The sequence below is a fragment of the Scyliorhinus canicula genome, chromosome 2, assembly GCF_902713615.1.
Source record: "Scyliorhinus canicula chromosome 2, sScyCan1.1, whole genome shotgun sequence".
NCBI lineage: Eukaryota > Metazoa > Chordata > Chondrichthyes > Carcharhiniformes > Scyliorhinidae > Scyliorhinus > Scyliorhinus canicula.
The window spans coordinates 284,285,437-284,310,414 of NC_052147.1; the positions used below are offsets into that span (position 1 = coordinate 284,285,437).

Below are 24,978 nucleotides of genomic sequence, written 5' to 3' on the forward strand. Positions count from 1 at the left end.
TGAGGTGGCTGGCGGCCTATCGGGAGATAGATCAGGTCAAGGGTTGGTTTCTGCTCCAGAGAAGGTCAATGGGGTATTTGAGACCTTTTACCGGGAGCAATACAAGTCTGAGTCTCCGGAGTAAGATTCGACTATAGTCCAGTTTCTGAATGGGTTGGTCCTCCTGGTGGTGTTTAGGAAAAGGCAGGGACTGGAGGCGTTGGTCAGGCTAAAGGAGATGCTGAAATGCAGTCAGGGAAGGCACCGGGCCCGGACAGGGTCCCTGTGGAATTGCAGAAACAGTTTGTGCCACACCTGTTGGACATGTTTAATGATTCACTGTCCTGGGGGGTGCTGCCAGCCACAGTGACACAGACATCAATCTCCTTAATTGAACAAAATTTTGTGTGGTACAGTGGTTAGCACTGCTGCCTCACGGTGCCAAAGACTCGGATTGAGTCCCGACCCTGGGCCACTATCCGTGTGGAGTATGCACATTCTCCCCGTGTCCGCGTGGGTCTCACCCCCACAACCCAAAGATGTGCAGGTTAGGTGCAAACATTTTTTTTCTGAAAAGGTATAAAGATCAAATAGAGTGTGGGTCCTGTTGGCCTATCTCTCTGATGAATGCTGATGCAAAGCTGTTGGCTGAGGTACTGGCAACCGGTTTGGAGGGGTTGCGGTCCAGGGGTAATTTCTGAGGATCAAACAGGTTTTCTTAAGGGTTGGCATTTGTCGGCAAACATGAGGAGGCTTCTGAATGTGGTGCGGTCGCCCTGGTCGGGGGTTGATCCAGGGAATAATCATTTCCCCTGCGTTCGACCCAGTGAAGTGGGGTTACCATTTTGAGGTACTGGGGCGGTTTGGCTTTGGACCTCAATTCATATTGGTCCCCACTGGACCCCTCCCCGGTTCGAAGGGGTCACTTACAGAGGGACAGACAGTCGGGGAAGTTGGCATTGTCTAATTTGATGTATTATTGGGTGGCAAACATTGAGAAAGTGCAGGGGTGAGTTAAGGATCTGAGATCGGTTTGGGGGCGGATGGAAGAGGCTTCTTGTACAGGTTTGGGTTTGAGGGCTCTCGTTACTGCTCATCTTCCGCTCTCTCCAGCCAGGTTCTCTTCGAGCCCAGAGGTAATAACGTCGCTGAGAATATGGAATCAATTCCGACAGCACTTTAAATGAGAGTCTATGTTGGTACTGCTGCCAATCTGTGGGAACCGTAGCTTTATACTGGTTGGGATAGATTCATTGTGTAAGATCTGGGAGAGGGAGGGACGGAGAGGTTTGGAAATTTGTTTGTAGGGGTAGGTTTGCTGGGCTGGAGGAATTGGTAGAGATTTCCTACTTCTGGGAGGGAATGTGTTAATAATAATAATAATCTTTATCAGTGTCACAAGTAGGCTTACATTAACACTGCAATGAAGTTACTGTGAAAATCCCCTAATCGCCACACTCGGGCGCCTGTTCGGGTACATAGAGGGAGAATTCAGAATGTCCAATTCACCTAACAGCACGTCTTTCAGGACTTGTGGGAGGGGGCTGGTTTAGCACAGTGGGCTAAACAGCTGGCTTGTAATGCAGAACAAGGCAGCAGCAATTCCTGTACCGGCCTCCCCAAACATGAGCCGGAATGTGGCGACTAGGGGCTTTTCACAGTAACTTCATTGAAGCCGACTTGTGACAATAAGCGATTATTATTAAAACTGGAGCACCCGGAGGAAACCCACGCAGGCATGGGGAGAACATGCAGACTCCGCACAGACAGTGACCCAAGCCGGGAATCGAACCCGGGTCCCTGGCACTATGAAGCAACAATGCTGACCACTGTGCTACCGTGTGTTTAGGTATTTGCAGGTACGGAACTTTTTACGAAAGGAACGCCTTCTTATTGACAGGGTGCTGTCCTTTGACGAGGTTGAGGAAGGGAGGATATCAGAAGTTGTTGGGCAGATGATGGAGCAGGAGAAGGCTTCGCTGGAGGAAGCAAAGGGGGGGGGGGGGGAGTTTGGATTGAGGCTCCACATCGGGTCATTTAAGTGGTGCATAAGACACACTTGACTGGAGCATATACGAGTGGGTTCTTCCCGGGTGCAGTGGTCAGATGTGAGGGCCGGCGAACCACTCGCCCATGTTTTGGTCGTGCCCTAGGTTGGATAGGTTCTGGGCTTCCTTCTTTGAAACAATGTTGAAGATTTTCGGAGTTAGAATGGAGCCGTGCCGAACGGTGGCGACCTTTGGAGTGTCGGGCTTGCCGGGGCTGCTGGAGGGTAAGGCAGCTGATATCTTGGCCTTTGCCTCTCTAGTAGCTCGCAGTTGAGTCTTGCTCGGATTGAGGGCAGCTGAGCTGCTTATGGCTTCGGCATGGTTGGGATTTGTCGGACCTGATTACCAGACTGATTCCAGGGATGGTGGGACTGTCATATGAGGAGAGATTGACTAGGTTGGAATTGTTCTCGCTGGAGTTCAGAAGAATGAGGGGGGATCTCATGGAGACTTATAAAATTCTAATAGGATTAGACAGGGTAGATGAAGGGAAGATGTTACCAATGATGGGTGTGTCCAGAACCAGGGGTCACAGCCTGAGGATTCAGGGTAAACCATTTCAGAAAAAGATAAGGAGACATTTCTTCACACAAAGAGTGGCGAGTCTGTGGAATTCAATACCACAGGAAGTAGTTGATGCTAAAACTTGGAATATAATCAAGAGGCGGCTGGATAAAGCACTTGGGGAGAATGGGATCAAAGGCTATGGGGAGAAAGCAGGATTAGGCTATTGAATTGGATGATCAGCCATGATCCTGATGAATGGCGGAGCAGGCTCGAAGGGCCAAAAGGCCTCCTGCTCCTATCTTATACGTATCTATGTAACTCCTGCATTTGGAAAAGATGAAGTACGCCAGAATAGATCGGAGGAGGGGCTTTGCTCTCGGTGGCTGCTTTTCATGACCTTCTTTAAGGAGCTGATTGCTGTCAGCAATTTGCGGGGGGGGGGGAGGGAGTACGTGGGAGATCCTGGATGTTGCTGTGATTCAGGGCAAACACGTCTGCACAAAGTGCTGGAGTTTCAGCTGAGAGTGACTGAGCTGGAGGCAGAGCTGCAGACACTGCAACATATCAGGGAGGCAGGAGGTTACCGGGACGCTTTCTACTAGGGTGCAGTCACACCCCTGAGGATAGGGTCTTCTGATTTGGTCAGTGGTCAGGTGCAGGAGAAGGCAAGGGACCCCGGAGCTCAGACTTTGCAAATGTCCAATAGGTCTGAGGCACTTTAAGCTTGTTTGGATGAGGGTGGGGACTGCAGAGTGGCTGAGCTGACTGATTATGGCACCCAGCTACAGGGGGGGGGGGGGGGGAAGCAAAAAGGAATTTAGCGGCCATTGGGGACAGAATAGTGAGGGAGACTAGCACTGTTCTCTGCTGTAAAGAATGAGAGACCATACGGCTTGCTGGAGTGCCAGGGTTTGGGACATCTGCTCAAGGCTGGAGAGGAGCGTGCAATGGAAGGGGGAGGATCATGGACCATTTAGGTACCAAAGACATGGGTAGAACGAGGAAAGAGGTTCTGCTCATCCAGTGGAAGGAGCCAGGCCCCAAATTAAAAAGCAGAGCATCAAAGATAATAATTCCTGGATTACTGACTGAGCCACATGCAAATCGGCAGAGGCTACATAAAATTGGAGAGATGAATGTGTTGCTCATAGACTGGGATGAGAGAAGCAGGTTCTGGTTTTGTGTGGCACTGGCATCAATATTGGGCAAAGTGGGGTACCCTGAAAAGGCTTAAAGAGGGCTTAAAATTAAATGATGTGGAGATGCCGTATTGGACTGGGGTGAGCACAGTAAGAAGCCTTACAACACCAGGCTAAAGTCCAACAGGTTTGATTCAAGCGCTAGCTTTCAGAGCATTGCTCCTTCCTCAGGTGAATCACATTCATGTGAGGAAGGGGCAGTGCTCCGAAAGCTAATGTTTGAAACAAACCTGTTAAAATTAAATAGTGGGGGCAAGGGATAAAATTTGGGAAGATGGGTTAAATCAAAGAGTAGAGACATGGCAAGAGAACAATATTAATGTGGGAAAACATCTGTGCCAGGAAGGGACAGAGTACAGATTCAATAGGAAATTTTGCACATGACTCAGGCAATAATCCGGAAATTCATACCTTTGAGGTTCTGTTTTCTAATTTTGTGCCGAGTTCCTCATACAGCCATGATCTTTCTGAATGGTGGAACAGGCTCGAGAGGCTGAGTGGCCTGCTCTTGCTCCTAAGTTTGTAAATTCGTAAAAGGATCGTGCTTCTGATCACATCCCACGCTTGACAGCGGGTGTGTGGAGACACGGTGAAAGTGGATGAGAGCAGGGCCAGACTGAAGTGTGAGTCTCTCCTTGGCTAATAGCTTCAACACAGCGACTCTTTTCTCTCTCACAAAATGAAAGATGAGCCAGGTAAAGAATCAGGGATCCTATAAAGCAGTCAACCCATGCAGGTGAGGAATTGAACAAACGAATGTGATATAAAATGGGATAATTAGTTAGAATAATGTAGAGGATAGAGCCGGTCTGATGGTGGTGAGTTAGCAGGCAATGAACAAAGGAATTCAGCAAAGCACGGCCAGGAAGGGGGGAGGGGGGCCTCATGCAGAGGATGGTGAAAAGAATGCTGGGTAACAAGAGGCCCCAGGGTTGAGGAATGCGAAGTGAGCCAATCAGGATATATGGCCAGGTCAGGAGGTGTACAGGATGACCTATGGGAATCTTGTATGCGAAACTTGATGCCATTTGAATGATATGTATAGAAGATCTCTTTGTCCTCGGTCTCACTCTGCTTTGGAAGTTTCAGGAGACTGTATGTGTCCTGAGTCTCTATAGAGCAGGTCAACCTTGCAAGTTGTTTAAAAATAAATAATACCATACCTACAGATCCCTCTCGAGTTTTATTGAGACCAGACTGACGGGTAAAGAACTTAATTTGTCACAGGGAGGGGGGAGGGATCAGCTGGGTGTGACCTGGGAAAGGAAAGTGCAGCGAATGAAGGTGACGCTGTACCAGGGAGGCCTGGTGACGGGAGAGAATGGAAAGACAGTGACCTAGTGGTAATGTCACTCCCAGAGGCCCAGACTAATGCTTTGGGGACAGGGGTCCAAATCCCACCAAGGCAGCTGGTGGAATTTAAATTCAATTATAAAATCTCGTATTAAAGTTAGCCTGAGTAGCTATCATCAATTATTTGGTTCAGAGCAGCACGGTGGCGCAATGGTTAGCACTGCTGCCTCACGGCGCTGAGGTCTCAGGTTCGATCCCAGTCGTAAGGCAGTTTACGCAACTGCCACAGACCAACTTCAACCCCAGTAACTCTCAGTGTGGGAGAAACGGGGGACATTTGAATTCAAGTTAGAAACAACAGAAAGAACACTGGCTAAACTCCCCCCACCCTCCCCCAGTGAACCGAGCATGCTGTAAACCTTACAACGGCTGGGGGGGCTGATGTCCATGACAGACAGCGTTGGATTGTCAATGTCGCTTCCTCTTCTTCTCATCCGGCTGTCCTCGTACTCCGGAGTGAAAATGCTGCTCCCGCTGCTGGTGCTCAGGGAATGCTCCGTGGGACTGAAGCTGACGGGGGAGCGGAAAGTGTTACCGTGGGTTCTTCTTGCCCGGGGGAACGTCTTACGACCTGAGGAGAAAGGCAAAAGAAAATGATAGATGCGATGCAAACAGTGGACTCCAGCGAGGAAGAGTTTCGGGAGTTGGGCTTTTCGGGTGTCAATGGCAGAGTGGGTGGTGTTGTGGGCGGCCGCCTGCAGGTCCAACACCAGCACAGCAGAGAAGGTAAATGCCTCACCTGTCTGCCGAGGATCCCATCTGTAATGACTCACAGCTAAGAGGTGACAGAATCACAGTGATGAGCCCTTCGGCCCATCGAGTCTGCACCGACACGTGACAAACACCCGACCTACCCACCTTTGTAAAAAATCTATTTTTACTGAAATTAAATTAAATTTGAGCAAAATTGTATAATAGCATATGAAACATATGCCTCAATTTACAATGTAAAAAGGACACAATCAACAATCAAGAACACATCCAATTTTAACCCTTTACTGTAAAACAAAAACTGTAACAACTGACGGTGACCAACTCTTTAAAAAAGGAAATGAATGGCTGCCATCTTAGTTACATCCCTTCCACTGACCCCCTAACGGTGTATTTGACCGTCTCCAAACATAGAAACTCCATAAGGTCACCCAACCAGGCCGAGGCACTAAGCGGAGTGGGAGAACTCCGGCCAAGCAAAACACACTTCTGGGCTATTAACGACCTACCCAACTATTCCCATTTGCCAGCACTTGGCCCATAGCCTTGAATGTTATGACGGGCCAAATGCTCACCAGGTACTTTTTAAAGGATTGACAAATTCAGAAAAAGACGCAAAATGACAGGTGTGGGGAACGGAGAAGTAACACCCCTGTGAATTAGGGGCACGGTTTAGAGGTTAGGGATAGGACATGCTTTCAAGCGAGCATTTCTTTGAATCTAAACCGCGCCACACCTGATTTGGGTGCATTTGATGAAGATAATGGAAACCTTTAACGTTCCACAAAAATCTTCAGAGAAAATTGGAAGAGTCGTTTTAAAAAAATGTGCAAACACTGGGAGTATGCAACAAGAACAACCCATTCACGCAGTTCCGCTTTCAGATACTGAGCGCGTGCGTCCATATTTTCGACCATATTTAATTAGATAGCAGAACCATCTTTCTGAAAATATTGTACACGTTGAAAACAAGTAGGAGCGGCAAGGTGGCGCAGTGGTTAGCACTGCTGCCTCACGGAGCTGAGAACCCAGTTTGAACCCAGACTGCCTGTGTGGAGTTTGCATATTCTCCCCGTGCCTGTGTGGGTCTCGCCTCCACAGCCCATTGATGCACAGGTTGGTAGATTGGCCATATCTTTTTATTAAAACTGAAAAATATATACAAGGCCAAACGGTACAAACACTAATTTTGTGTTGGAGAAGCAGGATACCCTCCCCTCAGTAGCAATATACGGGGAGGGGGGGATGGATACTCTGATTATTAAAATAGTTCACAACACGTTTCTACTAAAAACAAATGGTATGCTAAATTGCCCCTCAATTAGACATTTTTTTTAACGATTAAAATAAAATGTAAAAACAAGTTGATGGGTAAATCCAAATTGCTGTCAAGGCAGACATGAGTAAATCAAAGTATCTGATTGTGAATCCTTATTCCTGGTATGTGCAGTTAGTGGATCTTGGGGTCAGTGCCCCTGGGTTAGGGAGGGTGTGGGTTAGAAATAATCAGAGCTCCTGCTCCCCATCGCCAGTCAGGATTTCCCTGTTGGAGATTGCACAGTGCAGAGTGGTCTGGGTCCGGCAGTGATTCCCCCACCCCGTGGTAGCACAGTCCAGGAATACTGTCTGCACTGGCAGCAGGTGAATGACCCGTGTGAGGCATCGCAACAATTGCAGCCTCATGGCAATGGAGATCATCAGAGATCAATTCCTGCTGGGGAGGGGAGAGAGCAACCAACACGAATGCAACAGAGAACCAAAACAGAAACATCAAATCAAGGAGTTAAACACCACAGCCAACCCATTAGCAAACACTGAACAACCAATCGAAATGTTAAATATCCACTCAAGAATCAAACCAAATGGGCAATTGGTGTTGAACAATGGCAATCGAGGGGTTAAATCCCGAGCCCAGTATTCCTGTCGGGTATTGGGCCTGGCACGTACTCACCGTCACTGCAGTCATGGTGAAGGTAGGAGATGTGATACCTTCTTGGATATGTCCCACCTTTCCCAATTTTCTCAAACGTTGGAATATCACAATCTGCAAGGAGAGAAGTTGGTTTGATTTTAGAACATAGAACATAGAACAGTACAGCACAGAACAGGCCCTTCGGCCCTCGATGTTGTGCCGAGCAATGATCACCCTACCCAAACCCACGTATCCACCCTATACCCGTAACCCAACAACCCCCCCCCCCCCCCCGTAACCTTACTTTTCAGGACACTACGGGCAATTTAGCATGGCCAATCCACCTAACCCGCACATCTTTGGACTGTGGGAGGAAACCGGAGCACCCGGAGGAAACCCACGCACACACGGGGAGGACGTGCAGACTCCACACAGACAGTGACCCAGCCGGGAATCGAACCTGGGACCCAGGAGCTGTGAAGCATTTATGCTAACCACCATGCTACCGTGCCAACCTGCATCAAAGTTTACAGCACAGAAAGAGGTCATGCTGTCAAACAGGACAGTGCCAGGATTGATGCTCCACTTGAGCCCACTCACATCTTACTTCAACTCACCATAACAGCGAGTCCTTACCTTAATAATAATAATCGCTTATTGTCACGAGTAGGTTTCAAATGAAGTTACTGTGAAAAGCCCCTAGTCGCCACATTCCGGCACCTGTTCGGGGAGGACAGTACGGGAATTGAACTGTGCTGCATTACAAGCCAGCTATTTAGCCCAGTGTGCTAAACCAGCCCTTCCTCTCTCTCCCTCGTGTCCATCTCCTCTCTTTCCCTTCTCCTCGATCAAACCATGTAGTAATGACATTTCTCCTCAGCACCTTATGAGGTATATTAGTTTCTATGTTATATTGATGGACTCCAGTTTTGGAGTCTCCCGCATGCAGAAACATCTCACTTTCCTCTCATTTTAAAAACCATCGCACCACTCAGCCTACCCTTATCGAGAGGGAAGTTCAGTGAAGAGGACCCAAGGAGGTGACAAAGGGATATAGATCGGTTAAGCGAGTGGGCTAAAATCTGGCAAATGGAGCATAATGTGGGAACATGTGCAATCGTCCATTTTGGCAGAAGATAAAAAAATCATATTATCTAAATGGCGAGAGATTGAAGAGCTGAGATGCAGCAGGATATGGGTGACCCAGTTCGTGAATCACAAAAGGCTAGTATGCAGGTAGAGCAAGTAATTATCACAAAGCTAAAAGAATGCTATTATTTATTGCAAGAGGAATTGAACACAAAAGTCGGGAGGTTATGCTTCATTGGCACGGGACAGTAGTGAGGGCACATCTGCAGTACTGGGTACAGTATTGGTCTCCTTATTTAAGCAAATGTGTTGAAGCAGTTCAGAGACAATTTACTCAACTAATACCTGGAATGGGCAGGTTGCCTTATGAGGAAAAGCTGGACAGGCCCGGCTCGTATTCACTGGAGTTTAGAACAGCAAGAGGGGACCTGATCAAAACCTTTAAGATCTTATGTTTGTATTTCCTTTTCAAGCGCAGATCAAATTGGGTGGACCTTCGTTGGAACAGATCAACCCACTTTCTCACCATATCCTTCAATTCCATTCTCTCGCTCTTGAAATATTGCAGAATGTCTCCGAACCCCACTTATCCTGAATGCTTCAGGTGAAACTCCATTTCCATGTGAGCCTGATTTTTGATTTCCTAACTGTTCATATGAACAGACAAATTTGGAGCAGGAGTAGGCCATTCAGCCCTTCGAACTTGTTCCATCATTCAGTTAGATCATGATTGATCGGAATGTGGTCCTACTTTCCCGAATCAGTGATTCAATTAGACCGTGGCTGATCTTCTACCTCAATGGCATCTTCCCCACTATCCCCATATCCCTGGAAGTCTTTAATATCTACAAATCTATCTATTGATTTCGGTCTTGAGCAAACTCACTGACTGAGTCTCCACAGCCACCTATGGTACAGAATTCCAAAGATTCACCAAAAAATGAGGATGAAATCTTTGCTAATCTCTGTCCGAAATGGCCTGCCCTTATTGGCTTTCGACAACCCAGCCAGGGGAAACATCCTTCCTGCAGCCACCCTGTCAAGCCCTGGAAGAATTATGCAATTGAATTGTTTTGGAGATCACTTCCCATTCTTCTAAACTCTCAAGAGTACAGGTCCAGTCTCCTCGATCTTTCCTCATTGGACAATCCCACAAATCAGGCTGACTAATCTTCGCTGCACTCCCTCTATGGCAAGTATATCCTTCCTTGGATAAGGAGACTTTAACTATATACAATACTCCAGGCAGTCTCGCTATGGCTTGAAACAATTGCAGCAAGACATCGTTACTCCTGCATTCAAATCCTCTTGCAATGAAAGACAATGTACCTTTTGCTTCCTGATAGCACCTGCATGTTAGCTTTCAGTGATTCATGAACAAGGACACACAGGTCCCTTTGGACATAAACACTTCCCAACTCTCATCATTTAAGAAATACTCTGCACCTCTGTTCCTCCGACCAAGTGGATAATTCATATTTTTCAATGTTATATTCCATCTATGCCATGTTCTTGCCCACTCACTTCGCCCATTCTCCAATACTACTTTTTTCTGCCCCTCATTCTCACTGGACCCTTAGTTGTCTAGTCCTTTTTTCTATATTTTTCTGTGAGGGAGGCAGTGGCACAGTGAAACTGTCACTGGACTAGTAATCCAGAGACCCAGGGCAAGACGTGGGAACCCGGGTTCAAATCTCACAATGGTGAAATTTGAATTCAATTTTTTTTAAATCTGGACTTAAAAGTCGACTGACGTAAAAACCCATCTGGTTCACTAATGTCCTTTAGGGGAGGAAATCTGACGTCCTTACCTGGCTCCAGATCCACAGCAATGTGGCTGACTCTCAAAGGAAGGGGATGGGCAATAAGTGCCCAGCCAGCAACACCCACATCCCGTTAATAAAAAAAGACAGACGCAAGGTATTTCTGTCATTTCCCTATTCCTCATTATAAATTCTCTGGTCTCTGCAGATCTTTTCCTTTTTGTATACCAATGCATTCTTTATGCTTAAGTGGGCAGGATTGCATTTTCCCAAATCTTCCGAATTCAACTCACTCCTCTTCACAACTTACTTTCCAAGTTTTGCAGCCAATCATTCAGTGCCTCCATCCAAGTCATTGATATGAATTGTAAATAGTTTAGGCCCCAGCACTGATCCCTGTGACACTCCACACGTTACATATTGTCAACTCAAAAATGACCCATTTATTCCTATTCTGTTTCCTGTTAGCTAACCTCTCCTCTATCCATGTGAATATTCTATCCCCTTCAGGAGCTCTTATTTTGTGTAACCTCTGAATGGGACACGTTGCCAAATGCCTTTTGGAAATCAGAGTACACATCTACAGGTTCGCCTTTATCCATGTTGCTTGTTACTTCTTCAAAAAGCTCCAATAAATTAGTCAAACATGATTTTCCTTTCACAAAACCATGCTTGATTGCATTAAGGGTTTCTAAATTAAAGGCATCGTGCGGATGCTGGAATCTGAAACAAAAAACAGAAAATACTGGGCAACGTCAGCAGGTCTGACAGCATCCAGGGAGAGAGAACGGAGCTTAATGTTCCGAGTTTCGGTGACTCTTTGTCAAAAATTTTCTAAGTGCCTGCCATAAAATCCTGAATATTAGATTCTAGCCTTTTCCCTACAACAAACATCAGGCTAACTGGCCTGCAGATTCATGCTTTCTGCTCCCCCACCTTTCTGGAATAGAGGAATTACATTCACCACTTTTCAACTTGATGAGACGTTTCCATTTTGGTAGGAATAACAGCAAACGGGATTATTATTTAAATGATAAAATATTAAAACATGCTGCTGTGCAGAGAGACCTGGGTGTGCTCGTGCATGAGTCGCAAAAAGTTGGTTTACAGGTGCAACAGGTGATTAGGAAGGCGAATGGAATTTTGTCCTTCATTGCTAGAGGGATGGAGTTTAAGACTAGGGACGTTATGCTGCAATTATATAAGGTGTTAGTGAGGCCACACCTGGAGTATTGTGTTCAGTTTTGGTCTCCTTACTTGAGAAAGGACGTACTGGCGCTGGCGGGTGGGCAGAGGAGATTCACGAGGTTAATCCCAGAGCTGAAGGGGTTGGATTACGAGGAGAGGTTGAGTAGACTGGGACTGTACTCGTTGGAATTTAGAAGGATGAGTGAGGATCTTATAGAAACGTATAAAATTATGAAGGGAATAGATAGGATAGATGCGGGCAGGTTGTTTCCACTGGCGGGTGAAAGCAGAACTAGGGGGCATAGCCTCAAAATAAGGGGAAGTAGATTTGGGACTGAGTTTAGGAGGAACTTCTTCACCCAAAGGGTTGTGAATCTATGGAATTCCTTGCCCAGTGAAGCAGTTGAGGCTCCTTCATTAAATGTTTTCAAGATAAAGATAGATAGATTTTTGAAGAATAAAGGGATTAAGGGTTCTGGTGTTCGGGCTGGAAAGTGGAACTGAGTCCACAAAAGATCAGCCATGATCTCATTGAATGGCAGAGCAGGCTCGAGGGGCCATATGGGCTAGTCCTGCTCCTAGTTCTTATGTTCCACAATCTAGTGAATTTTAGAGAATTAAAACCAATGCATCTACTATTTTAGCAGCCACTTTTTTTTTTCATAGAATTTACAATGCAGAAGGAGGCCATTCGGCCCATCGAGTCTGCACCGGCTCTTGGAAAGAGCACCCTACCCAAGCCCATACCTCCACCCTATCCCCATAACCCAGTAACCCCACCTAACACTAAGGGCAATTTGGACCCTGAGGGCAATTTAGCCTGGCCAATTCACCTAACCTGCACATCTTTGGATTGTGGGAGGAAACCGGAGCACCCGGAGGAAACCCATGCACACACGGGGAGAACGTGCAGACTCAACACAGACAGTGACCCAAGCCGGGATTCGAACCTGGGACCCTGGAGCTGTGAAGCATTTGTGCTAACCACTATGCTACCATGCTGCCACTTCTGTTAAGACCCTAGGAGATGGAGTTACCAGGGCCCGAGGACTTGCCAGCCATTATTTCTAATAATTTTCTCAGTGCCCTTTCCCGGGTGATTGTAATTATTTTAAGTTCATCCCTCCCTTTCACCTCCTGATTCACAATTTTTTAAAATATAAATTTAGAGTACCCAATTCATTTTTTCCAATTAAGGGGCAATTTAGCGTGGCCAATCCACCTACCCTACACATCTTTGGGTTGTGGGGGCGAAACCCACGCAAACACGGGGAGAATGTGCAAACTCTACACAGACAGTGACCCAGAGCCGGGATCGAACCTGGGACCTCAACGCCGTGAGACAGCAGTGCTAACCCACTGCGCCACCGTGCAGCCCCTGATTCACAATTATTACTGGAATGTCAATTGTGTCTTCGACAGTTAAGACAGACACAGGATCTCTGTTCAATGCAACTGTCATTTCTTTATTCTCCATCATATTCCCCCAGACTCTCTCTCTCTGGAGGACCAATTCTCATTTTAATTACCCTCTTTCCTCTTTAAATACCTGTAGAAACTCTTCTGTTTTTACTTTTCTCACTAGCTTTCACTTATACTCTAATTTCTTCCTTTTTTGAAGCCATTCTTTGCTGTTTCCTACATTCTGTCCAATCTTCTGACCAGCCACTAATGTTTGCGGAATTGTAGGCTTTTTGTTTCAATCTTTAAGCTTCCTTGGTTACCCATAAGTGATGCATCCTTCTTTGAAAGTCTTTCGTTCCTGCTGCAAATGCATCTTTGCTGAGAAATATCTCCCCACGTACCTGCCAGAGTATCTCAGCTGACTTATTGCTTAAACCTAATTTTCCAGTTCACTTTAGCCAACTCTGCCTTCATACCCGTATAATTTCCATCACACGCAACAATTTGCATGGAACAATTTTACCACATTTCTTTCCTGATCGTGTAATCTTCAATTAGATCATCACAAATTGTCTTCTTCAATAGAAACAGATCCCCGTTGTTGCTGGAATCTCTGAAGAGCAATACCTTCACAGTCATTCGTAATTGGAACGGCACGTAACAAAAATGAAATGTCGCCATAATCCCAGATGACTATAGGTTGCTTTCCCCTTTGAGAGAGAGCTGACTGGTGGTGATTTAACCTGAGGGTCCCTCACACCTTGAGGGGCAAAGCTGGGGGTGGGGCCTTCATGAATAACCTCAGCCAGTACGGGAATTGAACCCACTCTGCTGGCCTCGCTCCGCTTAATGAACCAGCCGCCCAGCCATCGGAGCTTACTGATGTCGTGTTTCCTTCACCAGTGACGACTGATTTGGCCGCAAGACTTTGATGATTTGATTTGGGAGTCTTGAGGTGATGAAAGGTGCTATAGAAAGTTTGGTTCTTTCTTATTATGCATTGTTGCTCTGTAATTGTATTCTTATATCACTGTTCTAATTAATATGCACTCCCTCTTTTGCACATATAATTTTTTTAACATTTATCCATGCTGAGCTGCAATTGGTCAAAGAAGCATGTTTTCAGGAAGGTCTTAAAGGAGAGAGAGAAAAAGTGAGAGAGAGAGAAAAAGAGTGAGTGAGAGAAAGAGTGAGAGAGTGAGAGAAAGAGTGAGAGAGAGAGAAAGAGTGAGTGAGAGAGAAAGAGTGAGAGAGGGACAGAGAGTGAGAGAGAGTGTGAGAGAGTGAGAGAAAGAGTGAGAGAGACAAAGAGCAAAAGAGAAAGAGAAAGAGTGAGTGAGAGAGAAAGAGTGAGAGAGGGAGAAAGAGTGAGGGAGGGAGAAAGAGTGAGAGAGGGAGAAAGAGTGAGAGAGAGTGTGAGAGAGTGAGAGAAAGAATGAGAGAGCGAAAGAGAAGAGAAAGAGTGAGTGGGAGAGAAAGAGTGAGTGAGAGAAAGAGTGAGAGTGTGAGAGAAAGAATGAGAGAGAGAAAGAGTGAGAGAGTGAGAGAAAGAAAGAGAGAGAAAGAGTGAAAGAGAAAGAGTGAGAGTGAGAAAGAGTGCGAGAGAATGAGAGGGAGAGAAAGAGTGCGAGAGAATGAGAGGGAGAGAGAGAGAGGGAGAGAGAGAGAGAGAGGGAGAGTGAGAGAGAGAAAGTGAGAGTGAGTGAGAGAAGAAAGAGAGTGTGAGTGAGTGAGAGAGAGAGAGAGAGAGAGAGAGAGAGAGAGAGAGAGAGAGAGAGAGAGAGTGAGTGCGAGAGAGTGAGAGGGAGAGTGCGGGAGAGTGAGAGGGAGAGTGAGAGGGAGAGAGAGCGAGAGAGAGTGAGTGAGAGTGAGAGAGAGTGAGAGAGAGTGAGAGAGAGTGAGAGAGAGTGAGAGAGAGTGAGAGAGAGTGAGAGAGAGAAAGAGTGAGTGCGAGAGAGTGAGAGGGAGAGTGAGAGGGAGAGAGGGGAAAAAAGAGTGAGTGATTGAGAGAGAGAGAATGAGAGAGAGAGAGAGAGTGTGAGAGTGAGAGGAAGAGAGAGTCAGTGAGAGGAAGAGAGAGAGAGAGAGTGAGAGAGAGAGAGAGTGAGAGAATGAGAGAGAGAGAATGAGAGAGAGAGAATGAGAGAGAGAGGGAGAGAATGAGAAAGAGAGAGAGAGAGAGAGACTGGAATCTCACCTGAATAATCCTGATGATTATCTGGATAGCTCTGTGCCCTGGGCATCCAGGATTTGGGATAGCTGTCACTGCAAAGTAAAGCAGAGTGTTAGCTTGCCTGCCCCACTGTGTCCACTCAATAAAAGGTGGATATTCTACGGGTCAAATCTTTGTACACTTTGGGCAGGGATGCCAGAAGTATGCTCAAATATTAATCTTCAAGAATAATTAAGAACAATGGTCCAGAGACAACCTATCACCTGTAGGAAGACAAGACTGGGGCCCCACCATCTCTTAAACCCACACACCATATTGGGTCATTCTATCGGTCTTAGCAGCACAAGGCCATCATGTCTGATCCAGCTGTGTGAACCGTCCGATTTGTTCCCCTTCCCCACATCTGTCCCCAAACCCCTTTTATTCCTTTTCAAGTATTTATCCTGCTTCCCTTTGAAAGTTACGACTGGATTTTCCTCGATCAATATTTCAGACAGTGTCTTCCTGATCACAACGATTCAGAATGAAAACATTTTCAGCTCCGTCTCTGGTTCAGCTAATTATCTGAAATCATTACCGACGTGCCTGCCACTGGAAACACGGTCTCTCTAACCAAACCCATCAATGTTGAACTACTCCATTAAATCTCCCCTTAACCGTCTCTGCTCCATAATCAACAATTCCAGTTTCTCCAAAAGCTTCAGGGAACGGCAGTCCCACATTCCTCTGTGGTGGTTCTTCCTCCCACCTTTTCTGCACCCACTCTTCTGAAATTTTCACTTCTTTTTGGGAGTCTTGTCCCAAGTGTGAGGACTGTACTTCGGCACATGGGCCAAGTGTCAGGCGGAAGCGATGGTGGAGTGGCAACGTCACTGGACTAGCGATCGAGAACACAAGGCTAATACATAGATTCAAATCAAATAATGCATTCTAAAAATCGGAAATATAAAGCTAGTCTCAGTCATGGTGACCATGAAACTATCATCGGTTGGAGTAAAAAACCCATCTGGTTGACTAATGTCCTTTAGGGAAGGAAATCTGCCGTCCTTACCCGGTCTGGCCTACATGTGAGTCCAGACAGCAATGTGGTTGACCTGCCGCTGAAATGGCCGAGCGACACTCAGTTCAAGGCCAATTAGGGATGGGGAATAAATGATGACCCAGCCAACGACACCCACATCCCGTTAAAGATAAATCTAGATTGAGAATCTCCTCGGAGTGTGCACGGTAATGGCTGGGTCTCTGCGAACAAGGGCTGGGAGTTGGGTGTGTTGGCGACTGGCCAAACAGCCCGAGGCAGCTGCCGGGTCAACTGTTGGAGGAATGGGCTGCGGGGAGGAGGTGCCACGTGCTCTGCACAGGCAGGAGTACCCTGGGTAACCGCTCCAGTCGTCTGAAGGTGGAATGCAGAAGGGCAGCTGAAGCGGCAGAGTCGGCAGCTTCTTGATTTTGCCGCTTTGCAGAATGATTAAGGAGTGCGGAAGAGGAGGAAAAACCATGGCCGAGAAGAGGCAACTATTTGTGGATATGAGTCACAAAAGGCGAGAAAATGTATATCGTTGTACGCCCAATTCAACAATAGCATAGAATGGGCAGCTGGGGCCCAGAATTATGATGCAATCAGGTTTTCAACCTATCGGACAGCATGCAAGCTGCGATTTGTGCAAACGAGGTGACAGTCTTTGGCTACACAACTGTGTGTCACAGCCAAGCTTCATTGAATCCTCGCTCCCTGCCCACAGCCACTGGACCAGCAGCAGCAATATCAGCTAATCTTTCTCCTCGTTAGCCCAGTAATGATTTGCAGGACTCCAACTGTGAACCCTGCAGTGATCAGTGAACATCATTGCAGTGACGGACTCTACTTCAGTTTCTAATGCTAGCCACTTCAGTTAAATGCTTAGCCCCACACAGAGTGACCCATGTCCAGGCCGACATCACGACGGTTCATTGGTGAAAACAAAAGGTGCAGGTTTAAATTCCCCATTTCCGCCTCAATGAAATCGAGAGTAAAAAAGGAAATAAATCATAGAATAGAATCACTACAGTGCAGAAGGAGGCCATTCGGCCCATCGGGTTTTCACCGACCCTTCGAACGAGCATTCTACCCATATCCACTCACCCAACACCCCTGCCTACCCCCGTAACCCCATAACCTAACCTGCGCATTCCTGGAACAAAGGGGCAATTCAGCCTGGCCAATCCACCTAATCTGTACATCTTTGGACTGTGGGAGGAAACCGGAGCACCCGGAGGAAACCCACACAGACATAGGGAGAACGTACAAACTCCACTCAGTGACCCAAGGGTGGATTTGAAGCCGGGTCCCTGGCACTGCGAGGCAACAGTGCTAACCATTGTGCCCCGTGCTGCCCGCAAAATGAAGATGCCATTCCCTTTAAAGGAGCACTCAACTGTGAGCACAGATCTCCACTGAGGGAACTCTTGCAGCCTCACAACTATAAACACACTCACTGTATTGAAGGTGTGTTTAGGATGGTTCTGCCAAATCTTCATCTTCTACCTCCAGCTCCCTTCACTCCAGTAGATCTGGACCACTACCCCAGCTGGGATTAGCACAGGCGCAGGATCAGGTCACCTAACATTGATATGCCGGCATGAATGGGTGGGTAGCAGTCCCACCTGTGAATCAGAAAGTCATGGGTTCAAGACCCATTCCTGGGAATTGAGCACAAACTTCAGCCTAGCACTCGCAGCTCAGTGCTGAGGGAGTGCTGCACAGTTTGGACGAGATGAAATGAAATGAAATTTGCTTGTCACAAGTCGGCTTCAATGAAGTTACTGTGAAAAGCCCCTAGTCGCCACATTCCAGCGCCTGTCCGGGGAGGCCGATACGGGAATTGAACCGTGCTGCTGGACTGCCTTGGTCTGCTTTAAAAGCCAGCGATTTAGCCCTGTGCTAAATCCCCCAGATGTTAAACCAAAGGCTAGTCTGCCTTCAAATAGGTGGAAAAGATCCCACAGTACTATTTCAGAAGGGAAAGCAATTCCCTCCCCGCCCCGCGCCCCCCAATCCTGGAGCAACATTTACACCTCAAAGAACGTAAATAAAGACAAGACTATCTGGCCATTAGCTCATTGTGGGATCTTGCTGTGCAATAATTGGTCACAATGCTTCCTACCTAACAACAGTGACTCTGCTTCTTAAGTACTTCATTGGCTGTGATGCTTTGGGATGTCTGATTGTGAAACGCACTATATACAAATGCAAGTGTTTTTTGGGGAGGGGGGGGTTACATTCCCTCAAAACAAACTCATTCCCGAGGGTATAAAATATCACCAGCCTGTTCTATTGGTCCATTTTGACATTTTAAGACAGTATGCAGTATAATGTGGCGCTAACTCCCTCATTCACAATGTGGTCAACATGACAAGAACTTGAAAATATAGTCAAATGCTGCAAGGTGCTTTCACCAGGGGTGATTTTCAAATGAAATCTTTTTTTTCTCACAAAAATTACCCAATTATTTTTTCCAATTAAGGGGCAATTTAGCGTGGCCAATCCACCTACTCTGCTCATTTTTGGGTTGTGGGGGCGAAACCCACACAGACACGGGGAGAATGTGCAAACTCCACACGGACAGTGACCCAGAGCCGGGATTCGAACCCGGGTCCTCAGCGCCGTAGGCAGCAATGCTAACCACTGTGCCACCGTGCTGCCCTTTTTCAAATGAAATCTGACACCGAGTCACATAAGGAGATATTAGGACAGGTGATATTAGGATAAGCTAGGTCAAAGGGGCACAACGCCTTAGTGGAGGAGAGAGAAGGGGAGAGGGCGAGGGAGCAAATTCCAGCAATTAAGATTAAGATTAAGATTCAGACAGTTCACAGCTACTAATGGTGAAGTGATTGATTAAAATTGAAGATGCATTAGAGCCAGAATTAAGAGTAGAGGGGACCGCACGGCGGCGCAGTAGTTAGCACTGCTGCCTCACGGCACCGAGGGTTCGATCCCGGCCCCGGGTCACTGTCCGTGTGGAGTTTGCACATTCTCCCCGTGTCTGCGTGGGTCTCACCCCCTCAATCCAAAGATGTGCAGGGTAGGTGGATTGGCCACGCTAAATTGCCCTTTAATTGGAAAATATATATAATTGGGTACTCTAAATTTATTTTAAAATGAATTAAGAGAAAATTCTCTTCAGTTTTAGGGCTAGAGATGAGAGACGAGGGGTGATGAGGGATTGGATTGGTTTATTGACACGTGTACCGAGGTACAGTGAAAAGTATTTTTCTGTGTACAGTACAGACAGATCATTCCGTGCAAGAACACATAATAGGGCAAACATAAAATACATCATGTAAATACACAGGCCCAGGCATCGGGTGAAGCATACAGGAGTGTAGTACAACACTTGAACATCAGGATAAATTTTTTATAATTGAGACATTGTGGAACCAGGAATTAAGTTGGATCAATGAGCACATGGGTGATGGGTAAAGAGGACTTGGGGCGGATGAGGATGAGAGATTGTTACCTGTCTAGGGGACTGTCGAGAGACGGACAGCTCCCTGATGCCGAGTTCTCAGGGCTGCTCATCGACAGCGGGTCCAGCATCTGTCAACAAAACAATAACAAGGAATCTTCACTTAAATGAGTTCAACAACTGACATGAGAAAACGAGGAAACGACGCAGGGAAATTCAGTGAGCTCGCAAAATGGGACATTACTGTTCCGGTACAGAGTGGTTCCTGCAGCACTACCTCCAAGCTGCTTTCCTTCTGAAAGGAATCAGAATAAGACATGGGAATTCACTGGTCAAAGTTAAATTGTGAATCTTTAGATTAGAAAGGCTGATGTTGAAGTATAGACAGCACGGTAGCATGGTGGTTAGCATAAATGCTTCACAGCTCCAGGGTCCCAGGTTCCATTCCAGCCTCAGATGACTGGCTGTGTGGAGTTTGCACGTTCTCCCCGTGTCTGTATGGGTTTCCTCCAGATGCTCCGGTTTCCTCCCACAGTCCAAAGATGTGGATTGGCCATGCAAAATTGCCCTTAGTTTAAAAAAGGCGAGGTGGGGTTACTGGGTTACGGAGATAGGGTGGAGGTGTGGGCTTAAGTAGGGTGCTCTTTCCAAGGGCTGGTGCAGACTTGATGGGCCGAAAGGCCTCCTTCTGCACTGTAAATTCTGTGATCATCTTTTCCAGTGGGTTCATTAATGGATTTGGATTTGATTTGTCACGTGTACCGAGATACAGTGAAAAGTATTGTTCTGTGTCGAGTCCAGACAGATTGTTCCACACATGAAAAACATAGGACATGCATAGATACACAATGTAAATATATAGGCACAGGCCTTACAGTTCAAGAAAAACCCAGATTCAACCCTGGGCCTGTGCCGAATTATTCAATCTCAGTCAGCGATCCAGTACAGGGGTTATAAAGTTGGCCTCAGTACGCTTGACTTGCGGTGGGAAAGACAATCGCAGCAGACATTGGTGTGGGCGCGCGTGTATGCGTGCACGGGTATGTGTGCGCGGGTATGTGTGCGCGGGTATGTGTGCGCGGGTATGTGTGCGCGGGTATGTGTGCGCGGGTATGTGTGCGCGGGTATGTGTGCGCGGGTATGTGTGCGCGGGTATGTGTGCGCGTGTATGCGTGCACGGGTATGTGTGCGCGTGTATGTGTGCGCGGGTATGTGTGCGCGTGTATGCGTGCGTGTGCATGTGAGGAAAAGAGCAGATTTAGTGCAGATGCCGCCATACCAAAACAATCCACCAATACCCACTGTCTAGATTCAAACTAAATATGGCTACTTAAAGGGTCACCAGCAAACACACGGTATCAAACTCTTAACGTCCCTCCACAGGGTCATGTCTTCAGGAGACGTGTGCCGAATTAGAGAAAACTGACAAAAATAGTAAGAGGAAAGTTTTTTTTTGAAGCAAATTGATGTCAACAAGTAGTTTATGGACAACTACACCCCAAAGGTCCAGGCCTCAAAGTAAACAGACTTAAGAAATAATTTCTTCACATCTGGAAACCTCCAGGTTATTAAAAACAGAATGCAGCCAGTTGGGCCTGATAACATTGCTTTGTTCTCTGCGGAAGCTCTGATCTTTTTAACCATAATGACACACCATTTTTCCATAACCTGTAACATTCCAACTTTCCAATTAAAACTCTCCCTCCGTCATACAGTCCCTGTACCCTCAGTTCGGTGTGTGAAACTGTTCCTTCTGGAATTCTTTTTAACCAGGTTTAGATCGAACTGTAAGATGATTTCCCAATTCTGGATGCACTCAGCAGAGGGAATATTCATTACCTGTTTATCTAGTGAACTATTTTCATTCTTTTCCAAACTCCTCAATCAGGTCGCTAGTCAGAGGCAATTTCATCCAAATTTATGCAGCCGCTTATCTGAGGTGATCTCTTTCATCCAAGGAATTATAAACTCAGATATAAAAGAAGAGGTCCTTCACAATGACAAACTGATCTCTACCATGACAGATAGTGAGCTGGTACATCACTATCACTACAGAGAGATTCCTTACTTGGTCCATGCTCTCGGGAATGAATTCGCCTTCACTGTTGATGCTGGTGTAGGATCCATTGCGTGCTACTTGCTGCTGCCCATCTGGAATGTATCCGGGTGGCGGAGAGCTCCGATCGGACGTCTGGGAAGCTGAACACAGGAGCAAAAGATTCAGAGTTAACATGGGACTATTAACACAACCAAATCTACAAGACAAAGCAAGAACCTTATAGTTCCCAGTGATCGGTGACAGGTGAAATGTGTGAAGCAGCAAAGCCAATGGCAAAGGAGAGATGATGAAAGCCTGGAGGGCAGTACCTCCACATGAATTTCTTCCTTCCCCCCCATCATGGAAACGATGGGAATTCTGTCGTTGTCTCCAGAGAATTAGCTTGTGAGGACGAACGAGGGTTGTACACTTTTCAAATTGGACAATAACTAAACCCATGGGAGTTGGGTTATTGGGACAGGGATGGGGCCTATCAAATCTTAACATAGCAGGATCCCAGAAGAATACAATATAAATGGAGAGGCATGAGGGGGATGATGATGATCTAACAGAAAACTCTCTGTCTGGACAATGTATTTGATTCTGGATAGAAACACAAACCAAGCTCACGGGCACGAGAGTGACAGGGTCTGGTATTCAGATCCTCACTGCTGCATTTATTTTAAACAGGAAGACAGAATGGGAATGGTGATCAGGGAGGAAGAAATCTGGACTTCTTGGGAAAGGGTATCACGGAATCTGGAGCCAAGGAGGGTAAACGGAGATGAGGAAGATATAATCTAACCGAACAGTGAGGGGATGAGTGCTTACGGCTGCTACTAATATTCCTAAATGTAAGACTAGAAAGGAAAGCATTGGGAAAGGAAGTGAACAGACAGAGACTGACATTTGTTTTGCTCTCACTGTCTTGGTCTACACATGTAGAATGAGTCACTCAAGAGGCCTGGAACTCAACAAAGAGTCAACATCATGGGCAGTGCAGAGGAGAAAACAGTTCAATGGTCAAATATTTCTTTCTCAATCGTTGGAAAAGGGAATTGTCACAAAGGGTTAGAGTGTGTGAGATAATACACTTCTGTTAGGGACATGGGGAAGGTTGAGGATTATAGTCCAACTACCTCATCATAGAATCTCTACTGTGCAGGAGGAGGCCATTCGGCCCATTAAGTCTGCTCTGAGCCTCTGAAAGAACATTCCACCCAAGCCCACGTCCCTGCCCTATCCCAATAACCCCTTAACCTAACCTGCACATTCGTGGACACGAAGGGCAATTTATCATGGCCAATCCACCTAACCTGCACACGTCTTTGGACTGTGGGAGGAAACCGGAGCACCCGGAGGAAACCCACGCAGACAAGGGGAGAACTTGCAAACTCTCACTCGAGGCCAGAATTGAACCCGGGTCCCTGGAGCTGTGAGACAGCAGCTGTGCCACCTGACTCCAATTGTAGGAAAACAACTTGAGATGATAATGTGGAATGAGCAACTTTCAAAAGCCAATAACTAATTGGGGCCAGTCAACAAACAGGGATTTTTAATGGGAAAATTATATTTGACTAACAGAAGTCAGAGGGAATATGGCGTATGTATGGATTTCTAGAAGCATTTGAAGGTGCCACTTGGGGCTGGTTTACCACAGTAGGCAAAACAGCTGACCTGTAATGCAGAACAAGGCAGCAGCACGGGTTCAATTCCCGTACGGCCTCCCCAAACAGCCACTGGAATGTGGCGACTAGGGGCTTTTCACAGTAACTTCATTGAAGCCTACTTGTGACAATAAACGATTATTATTGTTATAGACATTCACAGAATTTAAAGAATTTGACCATTAAAGAAATATAGCCGCAGGCATAAGAACATACGGAACAGAAGCAGGTGTAAGCCATTCAGCCCCTCAAGCCTACTTCATCATTCAATAAGATATTGGCTGAACTGATTGTGGTCTTCCTGTCTGTCCCCCAAAACCCTCGACTCCCATAGCCAGTCAAAATCTGTCTAACTCAGGCCTGAATATATTCAATGACTCAGTCACCACTGAAATGAAATGAAATGAAAATCGCTTATTGTCACGAGTAGGCTTCAATGAAGTTACTGTGAAAAGCCCCTAGTCGCCACATTCCGCCGCCTGTTCGGGGAGGCTGGTACGGGCTGGCCTCTGGGGGAGAGAATTCCAGGGACTATAGATCCTCAGAGAAAAATTCCTCCTTATCTCTGTCTGAAGGCGAAGTGTGAGCAGGCAGTAAGGGCGAATGGGTGTTCGATAATCTGGTGATATCTGACTGATGTGTGCTCACATTAATCTTTGTTTTCTTCCATTACAACAATGACTACGCTTCTCAAGCACTGTGAGATGTCCTGAGGTCCTGAAAGGTGCGATCGGCTTTCCTTTTTTATTCTGATAAATGTTTGGATGTGGGTGCAAGAGGAATTTTGCTCAGGTTTTCTGATAGTACAAAGTTAGGAAGCATGGCAAGCTAACAGGAATAAAACAGGAAGTCAGAGGAAGACAGACAAGTTAGAGGAATGGGCAGATGCAGTTCCATGCACATTTTAAGAGAATGTGCCAGAGAGGGTAAATTACGAAGGACTTTAAAAGGGCTAATAGTGAAAATGTCACATGATCAAGAATCCCTCCTGCATCACTTGCTCAAAAGTCTTAAATCTTTCCCCAAAGTCACAACTGATGGATTAAAAAAGTTATAAAGGTGCTACATACCAACTTCTCTCTCCTCCCCTATTCATAAGTGTAAGTTGCCTTATTTAAAACTGGACTATTAAGACAATTTGATTTTTACTAGAAAAAGCGACTCATCTTTTTAAAAATTCTTTCCTGGTATGTGGGCATCGCTGGCTGAGCCAGCATGTTGCCCATCCCTGATTACCCTAGAACTGGGGGGGGCTTGCTCGGCCATCCCAGAGGACATGTCAACCACATCGCTGTGGGTCTGGAGTCACGCATAGGCCAGACCAATAACGACGGCAGATTTCCTTCCCTAAAGGACATTAGTGAACCCGATGGGTTTTTACAACAATCGTTTCATTTCCATCACTGGACTTCTATTTCCAGATTTTGACGTGGTGGGATTCGAACCCGGATCCACAGAGCATTACCGTGGGTCTCTGGATTGCCAGCCCAATGACGATA

At 46.5% G+C, this 24,978-nt stretch overlaps 1 protein-coding gene across 2 annotated transcripts in view; it reads right to left on the reverse strand.

Moving 5' to 3' along the window:
- The window catches only part of map3k2 (mitogen-activated protein kinase kinase kinase 2), a 153,322-nt gene that overhangs the window by 29,822 nt on the left and 98,522 nt on the right, over positions 1-24,978 (reverse strand). For both annotated transcript variants that reach the window (XM_038790190.1, XM_038790189.1), the window contains 5 exons: positions 21,843-21,973; positions 19,826-19,905; positions 15,351-15,418; positions 7,749-7,841; positions 5,451-5,657 (listed from right to left, as the gene is read on the reverse strand). In XM_038790190.1, the coding sequence (XP_038646118.1) occupies positions 5,451-5,657; positions 7,749-7,841; positions 15,351-15,418; positions 19,826-19,905; positions 21,843-21,973 (579 nt within the window). The remainder of the gene's footprint in view (positions 1-5,450; positions 5,658-7,748; positions 7,842-15,350; positions 15,419-19,825; positions 19,906-21,842; positions 21,974-24,978) is intronic.